Raw genomic sequence first — 19,601 nt, 5'->3', positions numbered from 1 at the left:
AATAACAAAGCTCAGTTGATTCAGTCTAGGATCAGTGCAAATGGCCTGTGATTGTTAAAATTGTTTGTAATTGTTACTTGTTTCTTGGTTAAAATTACATTATTTATTTATTATTACTTTTTATTATATTCAACTAGTGTATAAAAATTGGAGAAAAAGATAAATACCGTACTCTTGCAAAAAATGTGAAAAGGGAGTTCATCCAACTTGCCTCGGTGCTTATTGGTTTTATCGCAACAATGTGAAAAGGGAGTTCATCCAACTTGCCTCAGTGCTTATTGGTTTTGTCGTGTAAATAGTGTACATATAGTTTATATGTGATATTGTCATGAACAAAATGTTTTATTTTGTGCTAAAATAAAGTGTTTGTTACTTTTTGATTAGAAATTTAACTCACTGTATAGACCAAAAATTGTATGTTTAAAACAAAAACTGGTTTTTCAACTTTTGTGTGCAAATCTGGACCGGTGTCGAAAAAATGGAAAATTTGCTGTAACTTAACTTCTTAGAAAGATAGGATTACCAATTTTGTTGAACCAACTTTTTGTACCTGCAAAATCATGGTCTAATACCAAAATTTCATGCACCACAGACCTCTGATTATGATACTATGATACTAGACAGCAGTCAGTTCCATGGTAGCCTGTATTTGTAATGGTTTTCTTTATTTTTCTGGATTGGATACTTGTAATTTTAAAATGTCGCAGAAAGGAAAATTATTATTTTTTTTTTCCTTCCTGAGGGAAAAGGACAGTTTGTCCCCGTGCTTAGTCCTAAAAGGACCTTTGCGCCTCCCTTACTTTAATTTTGTGCCCTCAAAGACCGAGGGTTTTGCAAAAACCAATCAGATTTAAGGGCTCCTGTTCTCTAATGTCCTTGGGGCTGAGGAGATATGCTCCCAGGTATCTTTTTCGAGTCTCTACGATGGCAGGACAATCTAACCAAATGTGCTCCGCTGACTCCTCCTCCTCTCCACAGAGTCTACATTCGTTACTCTGACTGGAACTGTACAATTATTATTTATACACAATGTTATTTGGACAATTGAAATATAAATAAATGAGCTTAATTGGTGGCAGCGATGACTCGTCACGGATTTCTCGTCTCTACCGCTAGTGACAAAATTTGCTAGGCCACCGCAGCTTTGTTTTGTTTCCCGGAAATACACCTAGCAACGAAAACTTATTACTGTTGCTCTTGACATAAGGATTAAGAACAATATTACGGATATTTATATTTGGTTTTAAAATGGATTAGAGAATCAGAAATTTTTTACTGGGAAAATCTGGAATTTGTAAAAAGTTTTCAAGTGGCCACCCTGTCAAGGCTTAAAATGTCTAAATCAAAGTGAAATAGAAAATCATTCTAATGCATTTTGTGAAGCAATAGTAAAAATACTATATAAGAATACGTGAAAGCAGTTTTCTGTATGTTTGATGTTTAGTTAAATGAATAGTTATGCAAACTTATGTTTAGCAACACAATCTAGGCAACTTCAGTAACCTTGGCTCTCTGTAATTCTTCGGTGATTTTTACTCTCAGTAATTCGAACTTTGGTACTCAAAGTATTCTGTAACTGAAATTTTGCCCCAGGTTATTAGAGTTATCAAGGTTCAACTGTAACAGCAAACTGAAATAAACTACATGTTTTTAAAGTATTTGTTAATATAACTAAATAGTGATCCTCATTCCCTAATGTTATAATAAATAATCATTTCTCCATCTCTATTGATCAAGGATATTAACAGATATTTGATATTGTTAATATGACAGCTGGTAAACATTTACATATTTAGTTAATTTTAAGTAATTATATGTTTAAATATGTACTATCAAATATCATTAATAAGTACCTAATTATTTTTCTAAGAAATAACAATTCAAGTTTTGTTTTTATTCTTGAGTTCTTGTTTCCCTTAATTTTTTATAAGAAGACAATACCTAATGCTTATAACAATCTGACAAAATTTGTCTACATCTCTATTATTTTAAAGATGTACGATTTGTTTGAGTGATATCTCAGATACCAAAGTGTTCCTGGTTTTGTTTAACGTTATTTTATGAATTACACGATTGATGTGTTTTACAGATCGAGTTACACTCATCCCAGCAGTCACTGAATATAACAGAAATAACACGAGCTTCCTCTCAAATATCAGATAAGAGTGTCTCAACTAAGTCATCTGACGATGAGGTGGTTCAGTTCATTGAGTTGGAAGTCAAGTTTGAGTTAAAAGGTAGGATTTAAGTAAATGTATGAATTTTTCATGGCTCTTATATCACATTTTCTCTAAGAACCATAAAAAGCATGTGTATTCTTAGAATTTCCTAGTCCTATTATTGTTTCTTGGTTGGATCCATTTTTACTTATTGTACTACTCTGGCGATGTTAAGAATCACTAAAATAAAATAAGGTGTGTTTTGAGGATTTTTGATTCCTCAGAAAGATAGTTCAGATGAAGTAGGTTTAAATTTTGGTTTTAAATTAAATTAAAATAATGTAATTAACATTATTTAATCAATATTAACATTATTTTAAGTAATAAATTATTCAACATTAATTAAAAAATAGAACTCATATGTGTACTTGACAGGAGAGTGGGAAGCGAAAGTCATGATGTAATTTGTTGAAACAAATAAAAAACTGATATCATACTGTTTCTGTTTCAAATCAAAAGGAATTTGTTGTAGCGAGTCATGGGAATTGGTGGTATTGGTGTTTGCTACGGGAAGGAACAAAAAGAATCGCTGTCCCTCAGTCATACTTGTGTGATTTTTATTTCTAATGTATTATTAATGTAAATTTATAAACCTTAAAACAGATGACTTCAAACAGCTGGTCCATATTCACGTTAAACAATGGATTACACCAATTATTTTAAGTTATTATTTTTAACCAATACATCAAATTAATCTGTGCAACAATTTACTTAATTTTAAAGTGTGTGGTTTTTATTACCAAACAAGTAGATCAGTGGAAATAACCAGTGATTTACATTATAAGTATAAAAGTACAAAGGTGTTTACATTATTTAAAAAAAATACATAAGATGAAAATAAATTAAATTATTTCACAAAAAAAATTTAAACCTGTTTTTATTAAGGTATACTCATAGTGAGAAACAAAATTGCATAACAAAATCGTATAAATAAAAGTGAGTATACACTGTAAGTGAAATACTCTAAAATATAATCTCAGTTCTTCGATTCACATTTTAATCAAATTAAACATTAGAATTAAATTGAAGTGAGATGGTAAATTAACCGATGGTAGATTAATGACGTATACTGCCCATCATCAGTGTAATTTCATAAGACAGACACTGCCCGTCTCTCTAATTTCATAATTTTGAGGTTGTAAAATATACCTGATGTAGATTATTTTGGCATTTGTCTATACGTTTATTTCAATGGTCTGTTAAAATATATCATGCTCGATTTTGAGGAATATGGACTTTCTCAAAATTAATTGTTTACAGTCGATTGTTTGTTTTGATTAGTTACCATCGGGAATGATGTCTCCTTGGAAAATCTAAGGATCTTCCTCTCGTTGCAGTCCTGGAAAGAGGTCTTGGAATGTAACAACTTGGATAGAGCATATGGTGTATTTTTAATGATTATCACCCTAGCTCTTAACACTACTTGTCCATTAAGGAAACTCCGACAAAGACCAAACAGCTCAGTAAAGCATATGTTCGATGCTGAAGCAAGTCACCTCAAGAAACAATTTCTTACTGCACTAGATACTTATACACTAAGTGGACGAAATGAAGACAAAAAAATATCATCTGAATTAAAGAAATTGTATGACTTAAAACTCAGGACCCTCAGGAGAGAGGCATGTGCTGCTTTTATTGCTGATTCTGACAACAAGTCCAAAGCAGTTTGGAGAGTGATCAACAGTGAGAGGAAAGGCAAAGCTGAGCCGGCGGACATTAGACGCCTAGAGTTTGGAGATTTATCGTTGACTGAACCTGTTGATATTACCAACCAATTTAACTCCTACTTTACCACTATTGCAGAGGAGACATTGGAGGCGAATCCGGGAGAGGGTGGACATCGCTTTCAGTTCAAAGACTGGGAGGTGGAGAGTCCCACGTCAACATGGGTGCCAACATCTGGGAAAGAGCTGCTTGGGATTATTTCTTCAATGAAAAGCAAGACATCTGCTGGCCTGGACGATTTCTCTTCACTGATGCTCAAGCACTGTCGTTATGAATTATTGACTCCATTGTTACATGTTTGCAATCTCAGCCTTGACCAGGGTCTATTTCCGAGTAAAATGAAGACCTCTAAAGTTGTACCCCTACATAAGAAGGGCAGCAGACACAAGTTAGAAATCTACAGACCCATTTCGTTGGTGCCTACATTCTCCAGGTTGATAGAGAAAATAATATTGGCAAGAATATCGGTCCATCTGGAGGCCAATAACCTACTTTTATCAGGGCAACATGGGTTCATCCAGCAAAAGTTACTACAACTGCACTCGTAGATCTTGTAGAACACATGATAAATAAGATTGAGGAGGGTGAAAGCGTCATAGGTTTCTACTTGGACTTAAGTAAGGCCTTTGATTGCTTGGATCATGCAATGATACTGACTAAGCTTGAGTACTTGGGCTTTAGGAACACTGCTTTGTCATGGTTTGCAAACTATTTGAAGGATCGAGACCAACTGGTTGAACTTAAGCAGAGCATGAAAGGAATAAAAGTCTTGTATAGATCCAATAGACTCCCTATAAAGAGAGGTGTACCACAGGGTTCTGTCCTAGGGCCTGTTCTGTTTGTCCTCTTTACATCTGACTTTCCAGGATACATGGAACCCTACAGTAACACCATAATGTATGCCGATGACACGGTTCTTTTGATTTCTGGAAAGAATAGAGAGGCACTTGAAGTACAGTCATACATTGCATTGAATGTTGCTGTTGAGTACTGTGCAGTGAACGACCTTGTTTTTAACGAATCAAAGACGAAAACAATGACTCTTGGCAGCTTGAAAGAACAATTGTCAGGATTCCCCAACCCTGACTCTGTAAATTCAGTGGAGCATCTTGGTGTTGTGGTCGACAACAGAATATCGTGGATGGACCATGTTGATAAACTGTGCAGCAGACTGAGTAGTGCCATCTTTGCAGTTAGAAGAATCAAGCATGTCGGCACAGAGGATACAGTGAGAACAGCTTACAACTCTCTGTTTGAGTCCTATCTCAGATATGGCATTGTCTTGTGGGGCGCTACGGCGAGTAGCAACCTGGAGCGTGTTCTCATCAAGGTTATAAGAATACTGGCTGATCTTGACTGGAGAGACAGCTGCAGGAGTGCTTTTAAAGAAATGGGAATAATGACAGTCACTAATATCTACCTGCTGGAAGTGATCTACCTGGCATCCTCAAGACAACTGCAGCGCCACATGGACACTCACACCTACCAAACCAGGAATGCCACAGACTTTGCTCTGCCGATTCACCACAGTAGTCGCTTTCAATCAAAGCCTTCATATGCTGGAGCCAAGTTTTTCAACATCCTTCCTGACACAATCAAGAGAGCTGACCCAATTATCTTAAAGAAAAAACTTCAAGCTTGGTTGCTCCAACGACCGTTCTACACCATAAATGAATTTCTGGACTGGCCAAATTTTACTATGTAAAGCAAGTTCTGGACTGAAATTACCATGACAAATGTATTGTATTAAGTGACACCACTTTCAATCTTGAAGATTGTAAAATAAAGATATTCTCTCTCTCTCTCTCTCTCATGTCATGGCAAATTCATGTTCTTTTTTGACAGTTTTAATAACTGTATAGCGAGCATACTCAATGATGGTAAAAATGAGATGAGTGATGGTAAAAATGAGATGAGTGATGGTAACTTTCATGGCAAAATTTTAGGGAAAGTAGCAGTGAAGGAATTTAAGAAATTTATGTGACAAGGCCTAACCTTCAAACTTGGAAGTGCCCAAGGCAAGCAAATGATCCACATAATTTTATTTGTAATGGCATATCTGGTATAAATCCAATTGTTGCTGGACAACTGAATACTTTAAATATAGGGTTTTTCATTTTGGGCGGGTGGATGTTGGAAGCCTGTGGCAACCATATTGTTTTGGTGTCAGCTGTTTCATTAGTGTATATCTGATCAGTGAGTGCTGCCATTTTATGACAAGTTATTTCATCATGACAAGTTAAACGATTGAGCAGCACGTTTGGTAGCTAAATTCGAGAAGACCGGTTCGGTAAACAACCAGCCTACACCCAGACGTCAAAGGAACAGCAGATCTATCGATAACGTCACTGCTGTCCGTAAAAGTGTGCAGAGGAACCCAAGGCAGTCAATTCCTCACCGTGTGCAAGAATTCGGCCTTTCGCAAACTTCGACTTGGCGAATTTTGCGTCTGGATTTAGGCCTGTATCCGTATAAAATCTAACTGATCCTGGAGCACAAGGTTTATGACCATAGACCACGCCGTTTGTTCCCCGAGTGGGCTTTGGAGCGTTTGGAAGTGGCTCCTAATTTCGGCCAAAAAATTATCTTCAGCGACACGAGGCACATTTCTGGATGAATGTTAACGCTATGTTAACAAGCATAATTGCCGTATATGGGACAACGCCAACCCACATGATGTTCATCAGGTAGCGATGGATCCATAAAAAATTACTGTTTGGTGCGGATTTTGGGCTGGTGGAGTGATTGGTCCGTATTTGTTTGGAAAAAACAACCTTGGTGAGACCATCACTGTCAACGGCGAACGCTACAGAACGATGGTAACGGATTTCCCAAATTGAACGATATGGACGTAAACAACATGTGGTTTCAGCAGGACTGCGCTACGTGCCACACAGCGAATGATACCATGAACATTTTGCATGAACAATTTGAGGGTATGGTTATCTCTCGCGGAGGTGACGTAAATTGGCCACCAAGATCATGCGTTTTGACGCCGCTAGACTTTTTTTATGGGGGTTTCTGAAGTCACAGGTCTATGCCAATAGGCCTCAATCAACCGATGAACTTAAGATCAACATAACCCAGGCCATCACTCAAATTCAACCGGATTTATGCGGCAGAGTAATTGAAAATTGGACCACTCGAATCCATACCATTGTGACAAACTGAGGTGGACATTTCAACGATGTCATATTCCATACATATTGGCATACATGGGCCTTCCATATGAAAAATAAATTTCATTAATATATCATAAATAGCTTGTTTTATTTCATCTCAACATCTACCCACCCAAAATGAAAAACCCTATATAAGGTAGTAAAATACAATTTTAACATGTTACATGGTAGTTTAATATTTTAACTGACCCTAAGCACAAATGTAGGGATTCCCATTATAAAATAAAACATTCATTCGGTACCTGAGGGTAAAAATTTGTTTAACTTTAATTGGTAGTCAATGGGTTAACAATTCTACAAATTATCAGTTCAATATATAATATTAAATTAACTTGATCTAATTCAAGTTCACTGAATCTTACTGTTATGAGGTTTACTCTACAAGGTTTTGAATGATTGGTACGCTTTTTATAAATTACTACTTCATAATTGCACCTTTACATAAGTAACTGTAAATGACATCTATGAGACATTATCTTCAAATATGTTTAATAATATAATTAAACTTAATTATATAGCAATAAAACCTTGGGATATCTACAAAATATTTTACATATTATTATCTGATCTTATTCGTATGGCCTACCAAACAAGTAGAACATGCAGGAGTTAACCAGTCCTCCTTACCTTACTTGAGAGAAATAAGCCAATTTTAATTTGAAAAATCTCTCTTTATTAGTTTTAATCTAGTAATTGAACAGCATGTCATATAGACTTTAAAATTTATAAAATAACAAACATCAAATCGAAAAAGAACTTAATTTAAATTTTTGCTGTTTGATTTGTACAATTACATCTAACATGTTATTTTTAGGATTATAAACAAATATACATGTGTAATGATTTTTTTTCTCCATTTGTAGAAATATCGTTAGCTCTGTTTCGTAAGACAGATGAAGGTACTGAACAGCCCTTGGCAGATTTTCGCATATTGGCTCTGGAAGCTGAGCTTATCCAGCAGACATACGACCTGAATGTCAGCCTCAGACTGGGTGGTCTTAGTCTCTCCCAAGACTATGAAGGGGAGAAGATCCGCATCATCAACACTCCCATGGCTGAAGGAAAATCCGAATATCTTCTGGTGATAAACTTGTGTAAAGTGAGTACAAGTGTATCAACCAATGAAATTCTAACAGTTTAAACTATTTATAAACAATTTTTCAGCTGATGACCAAAAATTATTGAAATGATGATAATAATAATAATGATGATGATAAAAGCAATTTGTAAGTGCTTTCAAACTATATCATAACAAAAGTATTATAAATGAGTCGTCCAATCCCAAAAAATTCTTCTTAAAATTGCCAGTGATTCTTTATGTCTCTTTGATTAATATCTCACATTAAGCTACAGTTAAAGCTACATGCTTTTGTTTTTTAATTGACTGGGGATCCATTGTGAACACTGGGCATAAGTTACATAATCAATACACTATAGCATAACTAAAATGAAAACTGAACATACACAACAGAAGGAACCATTAACTGTACTACTTTTGTGAAAACAATGTAAACTAACAACAGATTTGGTTCCAAGTTTTGAGAGAAAAAAAAGAATGCCAATCCCAATCTTGTGAATAGCTGACTCGAGGAAATGCACATAGATAAATAGAGAAAATACAAACTGCAGCAAAGTATTATGTATAAAATAATGATAATTTATTAACCATCTATGCTTACTTACCCAAAGTCAAAAAACTCATTTGAGAGATAGTTGGGTTTTGTAATATTGATAACAATTGTCCATAAAAAGATGCAGCTGCCTTGCAGTGATGCATGTACATAAATATAGAATTTGCTAACGAGCAGTTAAATGTTATTTGCAAAACTCCAATACTTTATTAATTATGTTACTATCGATAGTTTTTCAAACAATAAATAAGCACAAAAACAATCTGTTATGTGCTTACTGCCTATAAACTGTCATCCGCAAATAGACATGCTCCAATGCATGAACATAAAGATAAAATATACAAATGTTAATTAGAATACTGTTTATTAAATCACAATATTTCTTTACTTTAGTTAACTAATGTTCCTCCTAACTTTACCATCTTCTGCTATTAGTCAGATAATGATAATGTTAATACAATAAACAGATAATATTAGTCCTCAGTTCGGGGAGTTCCATTTCCCTTACTAACGGTCAACTTGCACAACATACAGACAAAAAAAATCTTGGTAATTGTTTCTTGAATCTGAATCTTTCTCTGAAGATTTGGTGGATTCAAGATTTGGCTTCGACACATCAATAGTGCTATATAAATGAGCTACTTTTTGTTTATGAGCATTTCACTTTGAAACTATGGAAAAGATTTCTTTACTCTTTATTTTACAGAAGAACAATTATTTATAAAACTAGTAGTTTCTTTTCAATATTTGTAGTTTATAGATTTTCTGCTTATTCATTTAGTAATTTCATTATATATATCTTGTCTCAAGTTTGAGTGTTTCAAATATAAGTGGTTGGAGAAAATGTTGCTAATAACTATGATCAATTTATTCATCAGTAACCACATTTATTTTATTTGTGTTTTTTTGTATAGTTTACAAAGGATCAATCTCCACCACAGAAAAGCTTGCTTATCCTTTCTATTACACTTGATTTCCAACTATTTCATATAATTTTCCCGAAAATAGTTATAAAAACTTGAAAGATAAGAGTAGCTGTCAGGGAGTATGATTATGTGTTCATTAGAGCAAATATGGCACTTAGGATTAATATTTTAACTGTGTTGGCAGGTGGACAGGAAAAGTCCAGAGTTCCACTCTAAACATGGCTCAGTATTAAACAGTCTTAACACAAATTTCTCTAAAGTAGACTTCTTAGTTCATCAGGAGGCCTTCTTAGATGCTATACAGTGGGGCAATCGAGTGCAGGAATTCTTTGCGAGTATGACATCAAAGGTACGTTTGTTTCAATAATTACCTCTTTTATATGGTAAAAGTAGAAAACTCTCATAATAGATTTAGTAAATTGGTAGCCATTTTAGAGGAGAAAGGAGAAGGTTAATAATTTCACTATTGTGAGATATCAGTAAAAGTAGACAATATATTTTTCACACTTTACTTGTTGATTATTTTTTGAGAGTGCCTTTGAACAGTTGAGGTAATACTTGAATAAAAAAGAATTTTACTACTTTTTACCAGTCTTTCATTCTTGACTGAAATTGACTTATGATTCTACATTTGTGAATTTAATTAATGTTGCATTATCTAAAGTGTGCTTAGATTATCACTTAATTATGGCCATATTTTGTGTTGCTTTAAAATTTACAGTATTTTATTTTTTTAGCTTGGATTTATCATAAAGTAACATGTTTGAATAGGAACATTCTAAAATGTTACATTTTCATAATTAAATAATCAATTTAAGAGGGTTTGACCATAAAATATATTTTTCAAAATTTGTTTATTTCGTTTTCCTGTTAATGAAAGTACACTTCAAACTTATTAAAAGATTTGTTCAGGTCTTCCTTTAAGCATTGATTTTTCACATTTTTTGGTAGTCATTAAAACCAACTTCAAAGATGGTTTTGTGAATTTTCAAGATGTTCAGTGAAGTATATTCAGTGAAGATGTAAGAGGGCCTTTTTTCCAACCTCCGATTTCACACCATAATGGCCAGACACGTGGCAGGTCCATGGTGTGCGCAGTAGTCGATCATGCATCTTCCCACCTACAACATTGTCAATGCCTAGTTCAAGTAGCTATTTTGCGCTGAGCTGCAGTTGCATAAACATGACAGCCTGTATTGATTCTCCTGCCAATCCTAAATTAAGAAGTGTTATTCATTTGCTGCAATCAGAAAGGAATAGTGTAGCAAAAATCCATTGTAGACTGTGCCTTGTTTATGGAGAAAACATTATGAGTGATGGTGTTGTACGTGAATGGTGTAGAAAGTTTAAAGATGGACGAACTGACGAGCACGTGTAGGAAGTCAAGGACACAAGTCTGTCAATATAGATGCCCTTTTTGAACAAATGGATAAAGTGGTTAGTAAAAACCGTAGGTTCACAATAACTGCTTTGTCTTTGTAATTTACAGAAGTGTTAAAATCTTTTCTTTACTCTAGTGTTACAGAACATTTAGACTACAAAAATATTTGTGCTCACTGGGTGCCAAAGATGTTGGTTGACTGACACCCTCAAAAATCACTGAATGGCTTCAGCTCTGACATTCCTTGAATTTGGCATTCAGCCATCTTTAAACTTTGGACGCTATTCATGCACAACACCATCACTCATGATGTTTTTTTTCCGTAAACACGGCACATTCTTTGATGAATTTTCACAGCACTATTCCCTCCTGCTTGCAAGGAATGAATAATACTCCTCAATTTACATTTAGTGGGAGAATCAATATAAGCGACCAGGTTTATGTGACTGCAGCTCAGTGCAAACTGACTACTTGAACTCGGCAGTGACAAATGTTGTAGGGGGGAAGATGCGCGATTGACTACTGCCCTCACTGCTTAACTGCCACTTATCTGACTGTCATGGTGTGAAACCAGAGGTTGAAGAAGAAACAACTCTCGTGTAATTGAAATTGAGCAACTATATAACAAAGCGTTCCATTTTGTTCTACAAAATGTTACAATTTAATTAATTATGTCATTAAAAAATTAAATATATCAGTCAATTTGGAGTATCACTAAGGAAAATAAAATAAAATTGAAATAGTTTATGCTATGAATTGTGAGCTGTAATTTTGAACCAATGACAGATCACCAGGAGCTGCAAGAGTGTATGGAGTCGATACTCTGGAATACGATTAACATGGAGGTGTCCATTGCCATCTCTCAGTAACCTGCATGTGTGTTACGAGTTAGAGAGTTAAGAATAAAATAACGCAATATTTTATGATAAAATCATTACCAATACCACGAAAACTTATAATTAAAATCATTAAAAAGGAATATATGGAATATTTAATAACCTTATAACAAAGTAATAACTGCTCTATTTATATGCATGTTACAAGCTGAACTGAGTGCAGATGTTTCACTAGGTTTTATGTAAATGTAAGAATATTAGTAAAATTCTAATATCTCCCTTAAAAGTTATCTGAATTCAAAAGTTTGGGAGTATCAATTGTATTTGTTATATAACATTGTGCAAGTTTTTTTAGTCTTAACAAGTTTAATACTCAACAAGAGTGTATTGGCCTATAGTGTGTCACAAAGTACATAAGGAAAATATGAAGGGAGGTCCACTGCTACTCCTCAGTATTTTAACAAAATACTTTATATTTTTTCGTAGGAAGAAGAACTAAAGGAAACATCTACTCGACTCCTTCTTCCCAACAAGTCAACACGCCAGATCACTACTGGTGTCAACGTCTTGTTTGATGATATATTAGGTAAAAATTTAATTCAATATTGAACTTGTTTATTTTATTTGCTTCTATGTATGTTTGAATTTTTAATAACATTAGATGAATTAATTATAATGAACAGGAAGTTCATCCAGCTCTAATCAATCTACTAACATGCAAAATTAGACTTCACACACACACACACACACACACACACACACACACACACACACACACACACACACACACACACACACGCACCCACGCACACGCACACACGCACACACACAGTCAGGAAAGTATCCAATATTTTGATATTGGTGAAAAATTAGCATACTGATCCCAACCAAACTTTGTCTTCTTCAAAACACGATGCACTTGTTGAAACGAACCTTCCAATTCAAGAAACAGATTGCAAAGTCCACATTTGGAATCTCCATTAACTCTGCTGTTGCATTCTGTTTGGACTCTTCAACTGTTTGAAATCTGGTTCCTTTGAACCAATTTCCATTTGAATGGAATTTTTTGAACATCCAGAAGTTACATAATGTACCATATCAGGACTGTGGCTAGTATTATGCTTGGCCAAAAACTGATGAATCATGTGGGAGGAATGAGCTGGTGCATTCTCGTGGTGAAGCATCCAGTCTCCACCGGCCCACAATTCAGGATGCTTTCGCCACAACCCTGAGGTGTTTCAAAATTTTGAGGTAGTACTCTTTGATGATAGTGTGGCCCTTTATGGTTGAAAAACAATGTCATTGTTGTTTTGATTTTGCTACGAACTTGCCAAGCTTTTTTTGGGCACTGTGTTCAAGGTTTGATCCAGGCTGATGATTTAACTTTAATTTTGGGGTTATGCCCATTAACCCGTGTCTTATCACTGGTGATAATTTCTTTTTTATTTGGGTCAGTGGTCAAAGTTTTGTGTAAGTCTTGCACTATTTTGAAACGCAACTTTGTTCTTGGTAGAGTCATTTGAGACAAATTTCGCCACCATATGTTTCAAACCCAAACCCTTGGACCGACTCTTGGTCACAATGGTTTTTGACATTTCCAAATTAGTGATAGGCTAATCCAGAATTTGTAAGTCTCGAATCTGATTCTGAATCCCATTAAAACAGACTCCCGATTCTCAAATGTTAAATCCTAAATCTTAAGTAAAAAAGCTTTTTTAGCCTAAGTATGATGTAAACAAAATCATCACCAATCAAATTTAACCCTTTAGAGACTCTCCAAGAATATAAAAAGTTATCCAAGAATACCATTTTATTTTAAAGGGATTTGAAGAGGTTGTGAGGAATACCTATATGTTGACAAGTCCTTCCCCATAACTTTTACTTTAATTTAATAGACTTTAATATGGGCTTCCAGAATATCTACATAGATTATAATATTTAATCTGCAAATAATATGGGCATATTGAAGATCAGACTTATGTTATGTAGAATGGATCATTCTACACGTCCATGTTAGTTGCATCATTTGATGAAGTTCAGAATATGCAGGTCATATTTAAGTTGTGTGGAGCCCCAAATTGTTGGACGTCCTTTGTTGTAGATCAAATTTATGTCAATATAGACAAAGATGTTAGTCCAAATTGTCTGAGTCGTATGATGTTGATTGGATTTAAAATGAATGTAGAATTTTTAAATCTCGATGATTATGATTCTAATTATACACTAGTCCTGATTTAATTCTGCTAATGGTTGGGATTTTATTTGTTCAAACAATTTAAAGTTTGTAGAAGAAAATATGCACTATTGAATTAGATACCCTACTTCGGTGTATAAAATGTTTATGACAATTTATAAAATCTCATATCCCTATAAATGTAATGTAGTGCATGCATTACCATGGTATGTCTTAAAAGTTTTATCATACATATAGAGTTTATAATTTAAAATACTAAGCCTGGATGACATATTTTTTTACTGTGCATTTGTCTTAAAAATTCTGTTCTGTTTTGTGAAAAAAATGGAATTTTTTGTAATTATCATAGCAACTTTCCAAACCCCAAAAATGCCAGTATTGGTCAAAGTTGTGTTAAAATACACCCTAACCACCACAGAAAGTGCTGATTATTATAATAAAATCCACAACACTCTAGGTGGGCCGTACATTTCAATGAATGAGATGTCATAAATGAATTAGTATTCAAATTATCACTTACTCAACTGGCTCTATGTAATTTTATGAATGTTTGTATTTCTCCAGTTATATGTAACTTGGTCATAAAACTGACAGTTTATATTTAATTTTTCCCCATATTATTGTTTATGTTTCATTAAAAGCTTCAAAATTATTTGCAACTTGACCATTGCTTGCATTAAAAATTTCCCCCTAATTCCTTATGGGCTCTCCTGAAGAGAAATTTAAAAGTGCTGATGGCACATAAAAGCAGTTTCTTAGTTCCTAAGTTGGTGTATACAGATTCATTTTTATGACTTGAAAAACTTAAAGCATTACTAAACTGTTTACAGAATGTTTATTACTCTTTATATAGAATGTAAAAAGTACTCAGTACTTCTTGGCTCAGTAGCAACTCAATCTCTCCCTCCTTTTGGGTTACTGAGGGAGTATTGTACCTTGAACATGAAATAATTTTCTGTGACACAATGTCTGTACAAGCCAAATGGTATGAGGGATCCCATGGTGAAAGTTATTTTAAATTTACCAATGTACATGTTTTGGTAACATTTTTCTTGGTAGTTAGTCGAAAAACAATAATGTGGTATTGTTGTTTCCTGTCTTTTTCTCTAATCCTGTTCACTAACCCAATTTTTCACTACATTTTAAAACAGAAGTGAATATGAGATATTTACTATAATTGGAACAGTTAAATTTACATGATTGCTGATCACCCACATATCTATTTTCAACTTAGGCTGTTTTCACAACTTTTGTCTTTTTACTATTATAAAATGTAAATCCTATCGGATCATCTTCACTTCTGAGACTGCAGAATCTTATTCTATAAAGTGAATAGTTTTGTTTTTAATTCTAAGCCTGATTTAAATCACATGCAATGAACACGACTATTGAGTATATTTTACATTTTTAGGCTCTTGTTAGCACAACTTTTAACATTTTAATACTATATATATTTTTTAATTCAATAAGGAAATATCTTCAATTTAATATCCTATTCAAGTACTTATCTTATGAACTATTTGTTTTTCTATAATATGGTGATATTTTTCCTCTTCTGCATCCTAGTACTCACAGTGTGTGTGTGTGTGTGTTTTGTTTTAATCTAAGTGCATTTTCGGAGTTTGTTAGAAAGTGTCTATTATTTGTTACACCATTCAAGTATGTTTTAATAATAATATTTTAGTAAATTTTAACAGATTCTGTAAGTAAAAGTATTTGTCAATATTTTACATGTTGCCTACCAATTAGACCAACAGGTGTATTATTTATTGTCTTAAAACTGTGGGCATTTTTAGATTTAGTAGGAAAATACCTATAATTTTATATTCTTAAAATTTTAAGTAGATTAAAACTATAGTGGATGTATTTACAGAACTATCACGTTTTGAAAATGCTCTATTATTTAGCCTCTGTTACATGAAATATTGTTTAAGATTCTTAAAATCTATGATTTGTTGCTCATTTGTAGTCTGCGTGAATATCAAGTCACTGAAATTTACTTAAAATTGTGTCAAGTTGGACAAAAAACTTTTTCCATATTACATACCACAACTTGAGAATATTTTAGCCTCTAACGAAATTGCATTTAAATAAAAAAAGTGACTAAAGTTAGAATTTTCACTGTTTTGTGAACCATTTATATTACAAATTTCATGTTTCAAGAGAAGTGTCCTAAACTATGTGTCAGTGAGAGAGCGAGTTAAAGGAATCCTAAAGTTGTATGTCTATTTCCTTAAAAAAGTCTCTATACTTATGGGTATTTGATCTATTGAAATGAAAATATATGTTATCTTTGTCAACATTTTTTTTATTCTTCAAACTTACTTTGTGACAGCAACAATGCTTATTTTATGTTTCTCTAATACATTTACTTTAATTTTGAACATTGCATTCATACCAAGTATTTAAACCAGTATCCTTTCTCGTATCCTAAAAACAATGCCTATATGTTGTTTCTATCAAGCCCACCTGCCTTCAATGTTTTTTGTGCTCCCAACAGGATTATCTTGCAATGGTGTGTTAATCCTACACCATATATGGAGAGCCAAGTAATCCTGAATCAGTATTCTTTCATTTATCATATAGAACTAATACATGATCCATAAACATTTCTTTATCACTAATCCAAGATAAAATATTAAAGCCCAATGGGTCCTCCTCCACTTAAACTCTTATCAGTTTTCCTCAGATTACTAACTTTAACAATGAAAGGATCTTGTGGTATAAGGAAGAAAATTGAATTTCTTAAACTCCATTAGGCTGTATGAAAGTACAGTTAGATAACCTCTGGATATATGTTCCTCTATTTTTTACAGATGATTCAGGTTGGAGGCAAAAGCGGCGCAGAAGGCAAGTGAAAGTAAACACAATAGACCTGAAATTGACAGCTGTGATGGGCGAGGTCTCATTGACCTTAAAAACCAGTCAGAGAATGGTTGGTGCTATGCATGTCGAAGGTGGGCAGCTGAATGTTATAATAAAACGAACTTACACCCAAATTGATGGCACATTGAATAATTTTGTCTTCTATGACTTGCGTGAAGACACACACCACCCTAAGGTCAGTAATTTCTAATGGAAGCAATACAAATTTTTATTGTAATTGTGCTCCTTACAAAAGGATCATTCTTTAATTTTATTTATATAAGTGTAAATAACTTATTTTGCTCATTATCTATGTACAAAAAATCCAAATTCCCTGACTGACTCATCACGAAATCACAAAAATACAGAACAATTTGACATGAATCGTTGTACTCAAGTTTGTCATTAGGTGTCCATTTGTCCATTAAGAAATGGTTTTGAATTTTTTTAACACTTAAATTATCATGAGGATCCCAGATGAGTCCTATGGATATGCTCTACACGAGTTTTTTGTTGTTGTATGTTTTCATAACCAATTGAAGAAATTCATAAAAAACTGTGATACTGTTAATAAAAATTTTATCATTACAAAATCTCCGAAACTAAATGAATGATTTATATGAAACTTTGTACACATATTTGTCTTACCTCTTAGATAAACATCTCAATGCAAACATAACCGCAACACAAGCGCTAAGAAACAGTTTTAACAATGTTGCAGCATGACCATAGAAATTTGTGGAAAACTGTGATTACTTTTAATAGCAATTTTTATCACAACCAGTATTATTAAAATATGAAGATTAACATAAGACCATTACTCTTTATTGAATTCCTGTCCTGTTACGAAACCCTGGCATGACTGTCGATATATTTAGCTAATTTACTATCCATTTTCTAATTTTAATTTGATTTTTCATTGTTATTGTTTTTTTAGTTTATTATTTATTCATTCTTCTTTTCTCGACACATACTTGATTCTTTTCTAGATACAGTCTCCCAGATTCCCAGAAAAGATGTTATTTTATTTCAATTGCTTTACCAACTGTTATATTCTCAATTTCACTCTTGGTATTCCATCTTTACGACTCTCTTTACTTGCTCCCCCTGATTTAATTTTAGAATTTGATTGACAGAAGAAAATTTACTTACAAATTAAGGAGTTATAGTACTGTTTAATTCTGAAATTTACCATGTTGCTTACAGAATTTTCAGTTCATCTCTTTTTAATTCACCAATGTGAATTGTAATGTTATATTTTTTCAATTATTTAGTTTCATGGTAATATTTGACTATAGTTCATGTAGTTTCATCATATTATATTTTATCCTTTTAAAAGATGATTAAACTATTGTGATAACATGGAGAAAGAAATTTTAGTGGCACAAAGAACCCTCATCAAGTGGTAAAGATTTGTGGTGATGTAACATGCCTTTTCTCATTTTTGTCGTATCTGATATATGGAGACCAAATCCTGGGCTGAAATTCTGCTTCACATGACCATTAACTGGCAGAGGTTTCATCTTATGCATATTATATATAGTACTAACAACAGTATATATCATTGTTATGCCTGGATCAATCTAAGGATCAATTTCAGAACTCATTGCAGCAAGAGAGATATTTCCTTTTGAATTTAAGGTATATCAAAATGGCATTATTATAGGGTCATTCATTTTAATAGAGGACACTTTCATGTCCTTAATCCAATAAACCCACATGGATGTTTTTGTTGACTTTCAGCAAACATCAAACTCCCCAGTTCCTTTGTAATTTGAATCTAATTCCTACTTAATTCAACCCGTAAGCAGAGCCCTTCAGTTCAGATAAACCTGTTCCTTCTGTAGTACCATTTATGTGGAGAAAAAGGAAAAAAAACGTAGATAAAATTTTCAGATTTGATAAGGAAAAACAAGCAAGAGATGTTAATTCAAAATACAAGGTACATCCAGAAATTAAGTGTGCTGGCACCATGTATTTCCCTCGTAGAGGGAGATCATTGACATTTTTATAAAACATTGTCACATCAGTTCTCAATGTACTGACCTCGAACCGTTCTCATTGTGAAGACGAGAGGTTACACTGCGGTGTAGCCAACACGTCGGAAAAAAATCCCTCTGGCCTGAAGTACATGAGAAGAACAATCCTGAAGTACACCAGAAACCTATTAAAATATATAACATATATTCCTGGAGGTACACAGGAAATCGCTTTTAAAATGTGATTTAAATAACCCCAGTTATAATCAGGTGGCTATAGCTAAATATAATGGAAAGAAATCACTACCTTGAATTGATAAATGCCCATAAGTACGATGGATTCTTCAAAATGGCATTTTTTGGAGCTAGAGAGTTGAAAGAAGACAACTTCATGCCAATGTTGAAGTTTCAGGCACAAGTATATTTACATATCACAAAATAAGGAGCCTCATGCAAGAGCCTAATGCGGCAGCCATCATTTCTTCAGTTATACTTTGGTGACAAAGATAATGAGAAGGATATTTTTTATGGTATCTACCCTGGTATTAACTCTAAACTGGTAAGGCAACTTCATGAAATGTTGCATGAACATAAAAAATATATTCGGGAGTTTACAGCTGCTGTTGATGTTGTTCCTAAAGAACCAAAACGACTTAAGAGTTG

General features: G+C 33.6%; 1 protein-coding gene across 2 annotated transcripts in view; it reads left to right on the top strand.

Annotated features, from left to right (window-relative positions):
- Positions 1-19,601, top strand: part of LOC124369822 (vacuolar protein sorting-associated protein 13) — a 249,003-nt gene that overhangs the window by 80,475 nt on the left and 148,927 nt on the right. For both annotated transcript variants that reach the window (XM_046827945.1, XM_046827944.1), the window contains exons 14-18: positions 2,090-2,237; positions 7,990-8,225; positions 9,868-10,032; positions 12,387-12,486; positions 16,911-17,155. In XM_046827945.1, coding sequence (XP_046683901.1) covers positions 2,090-2,237; positions 7,990-8,225; positions 9,868-10,032; positions 12,387-12,486; positions 16,911-17,155 — 894 coding nt within the window. The remainder of the gene's footprint in view (positions 1-2,089; positions 2,238-7,989; positions 8,226-9,867; positions 10,033-12,386; positions 12,487-16,910; positions 17,156-19,601) is intronic.

Source organism: Homalodisca vitripennis, chromosome X (genome assembly GCF_021130785.1).
Source record: "Homalodisca vitripennis isolate AUS2020 chromosome X, UT_GWSS_2.1, whole genome shotgun sequence".
Classification (NCBI taxonomy): domain Eukaryota; kingdom Metazoa; phylum Arthropoda; class Insecta; order Hemiptera; family Cicadellidae; genus Homalodisca; species Homalodisca vitripennis.
Note: the sequence above shows the minus strand (reverse complement) of the source record. Positions and strands in the feature narration are given on the sequence as shown.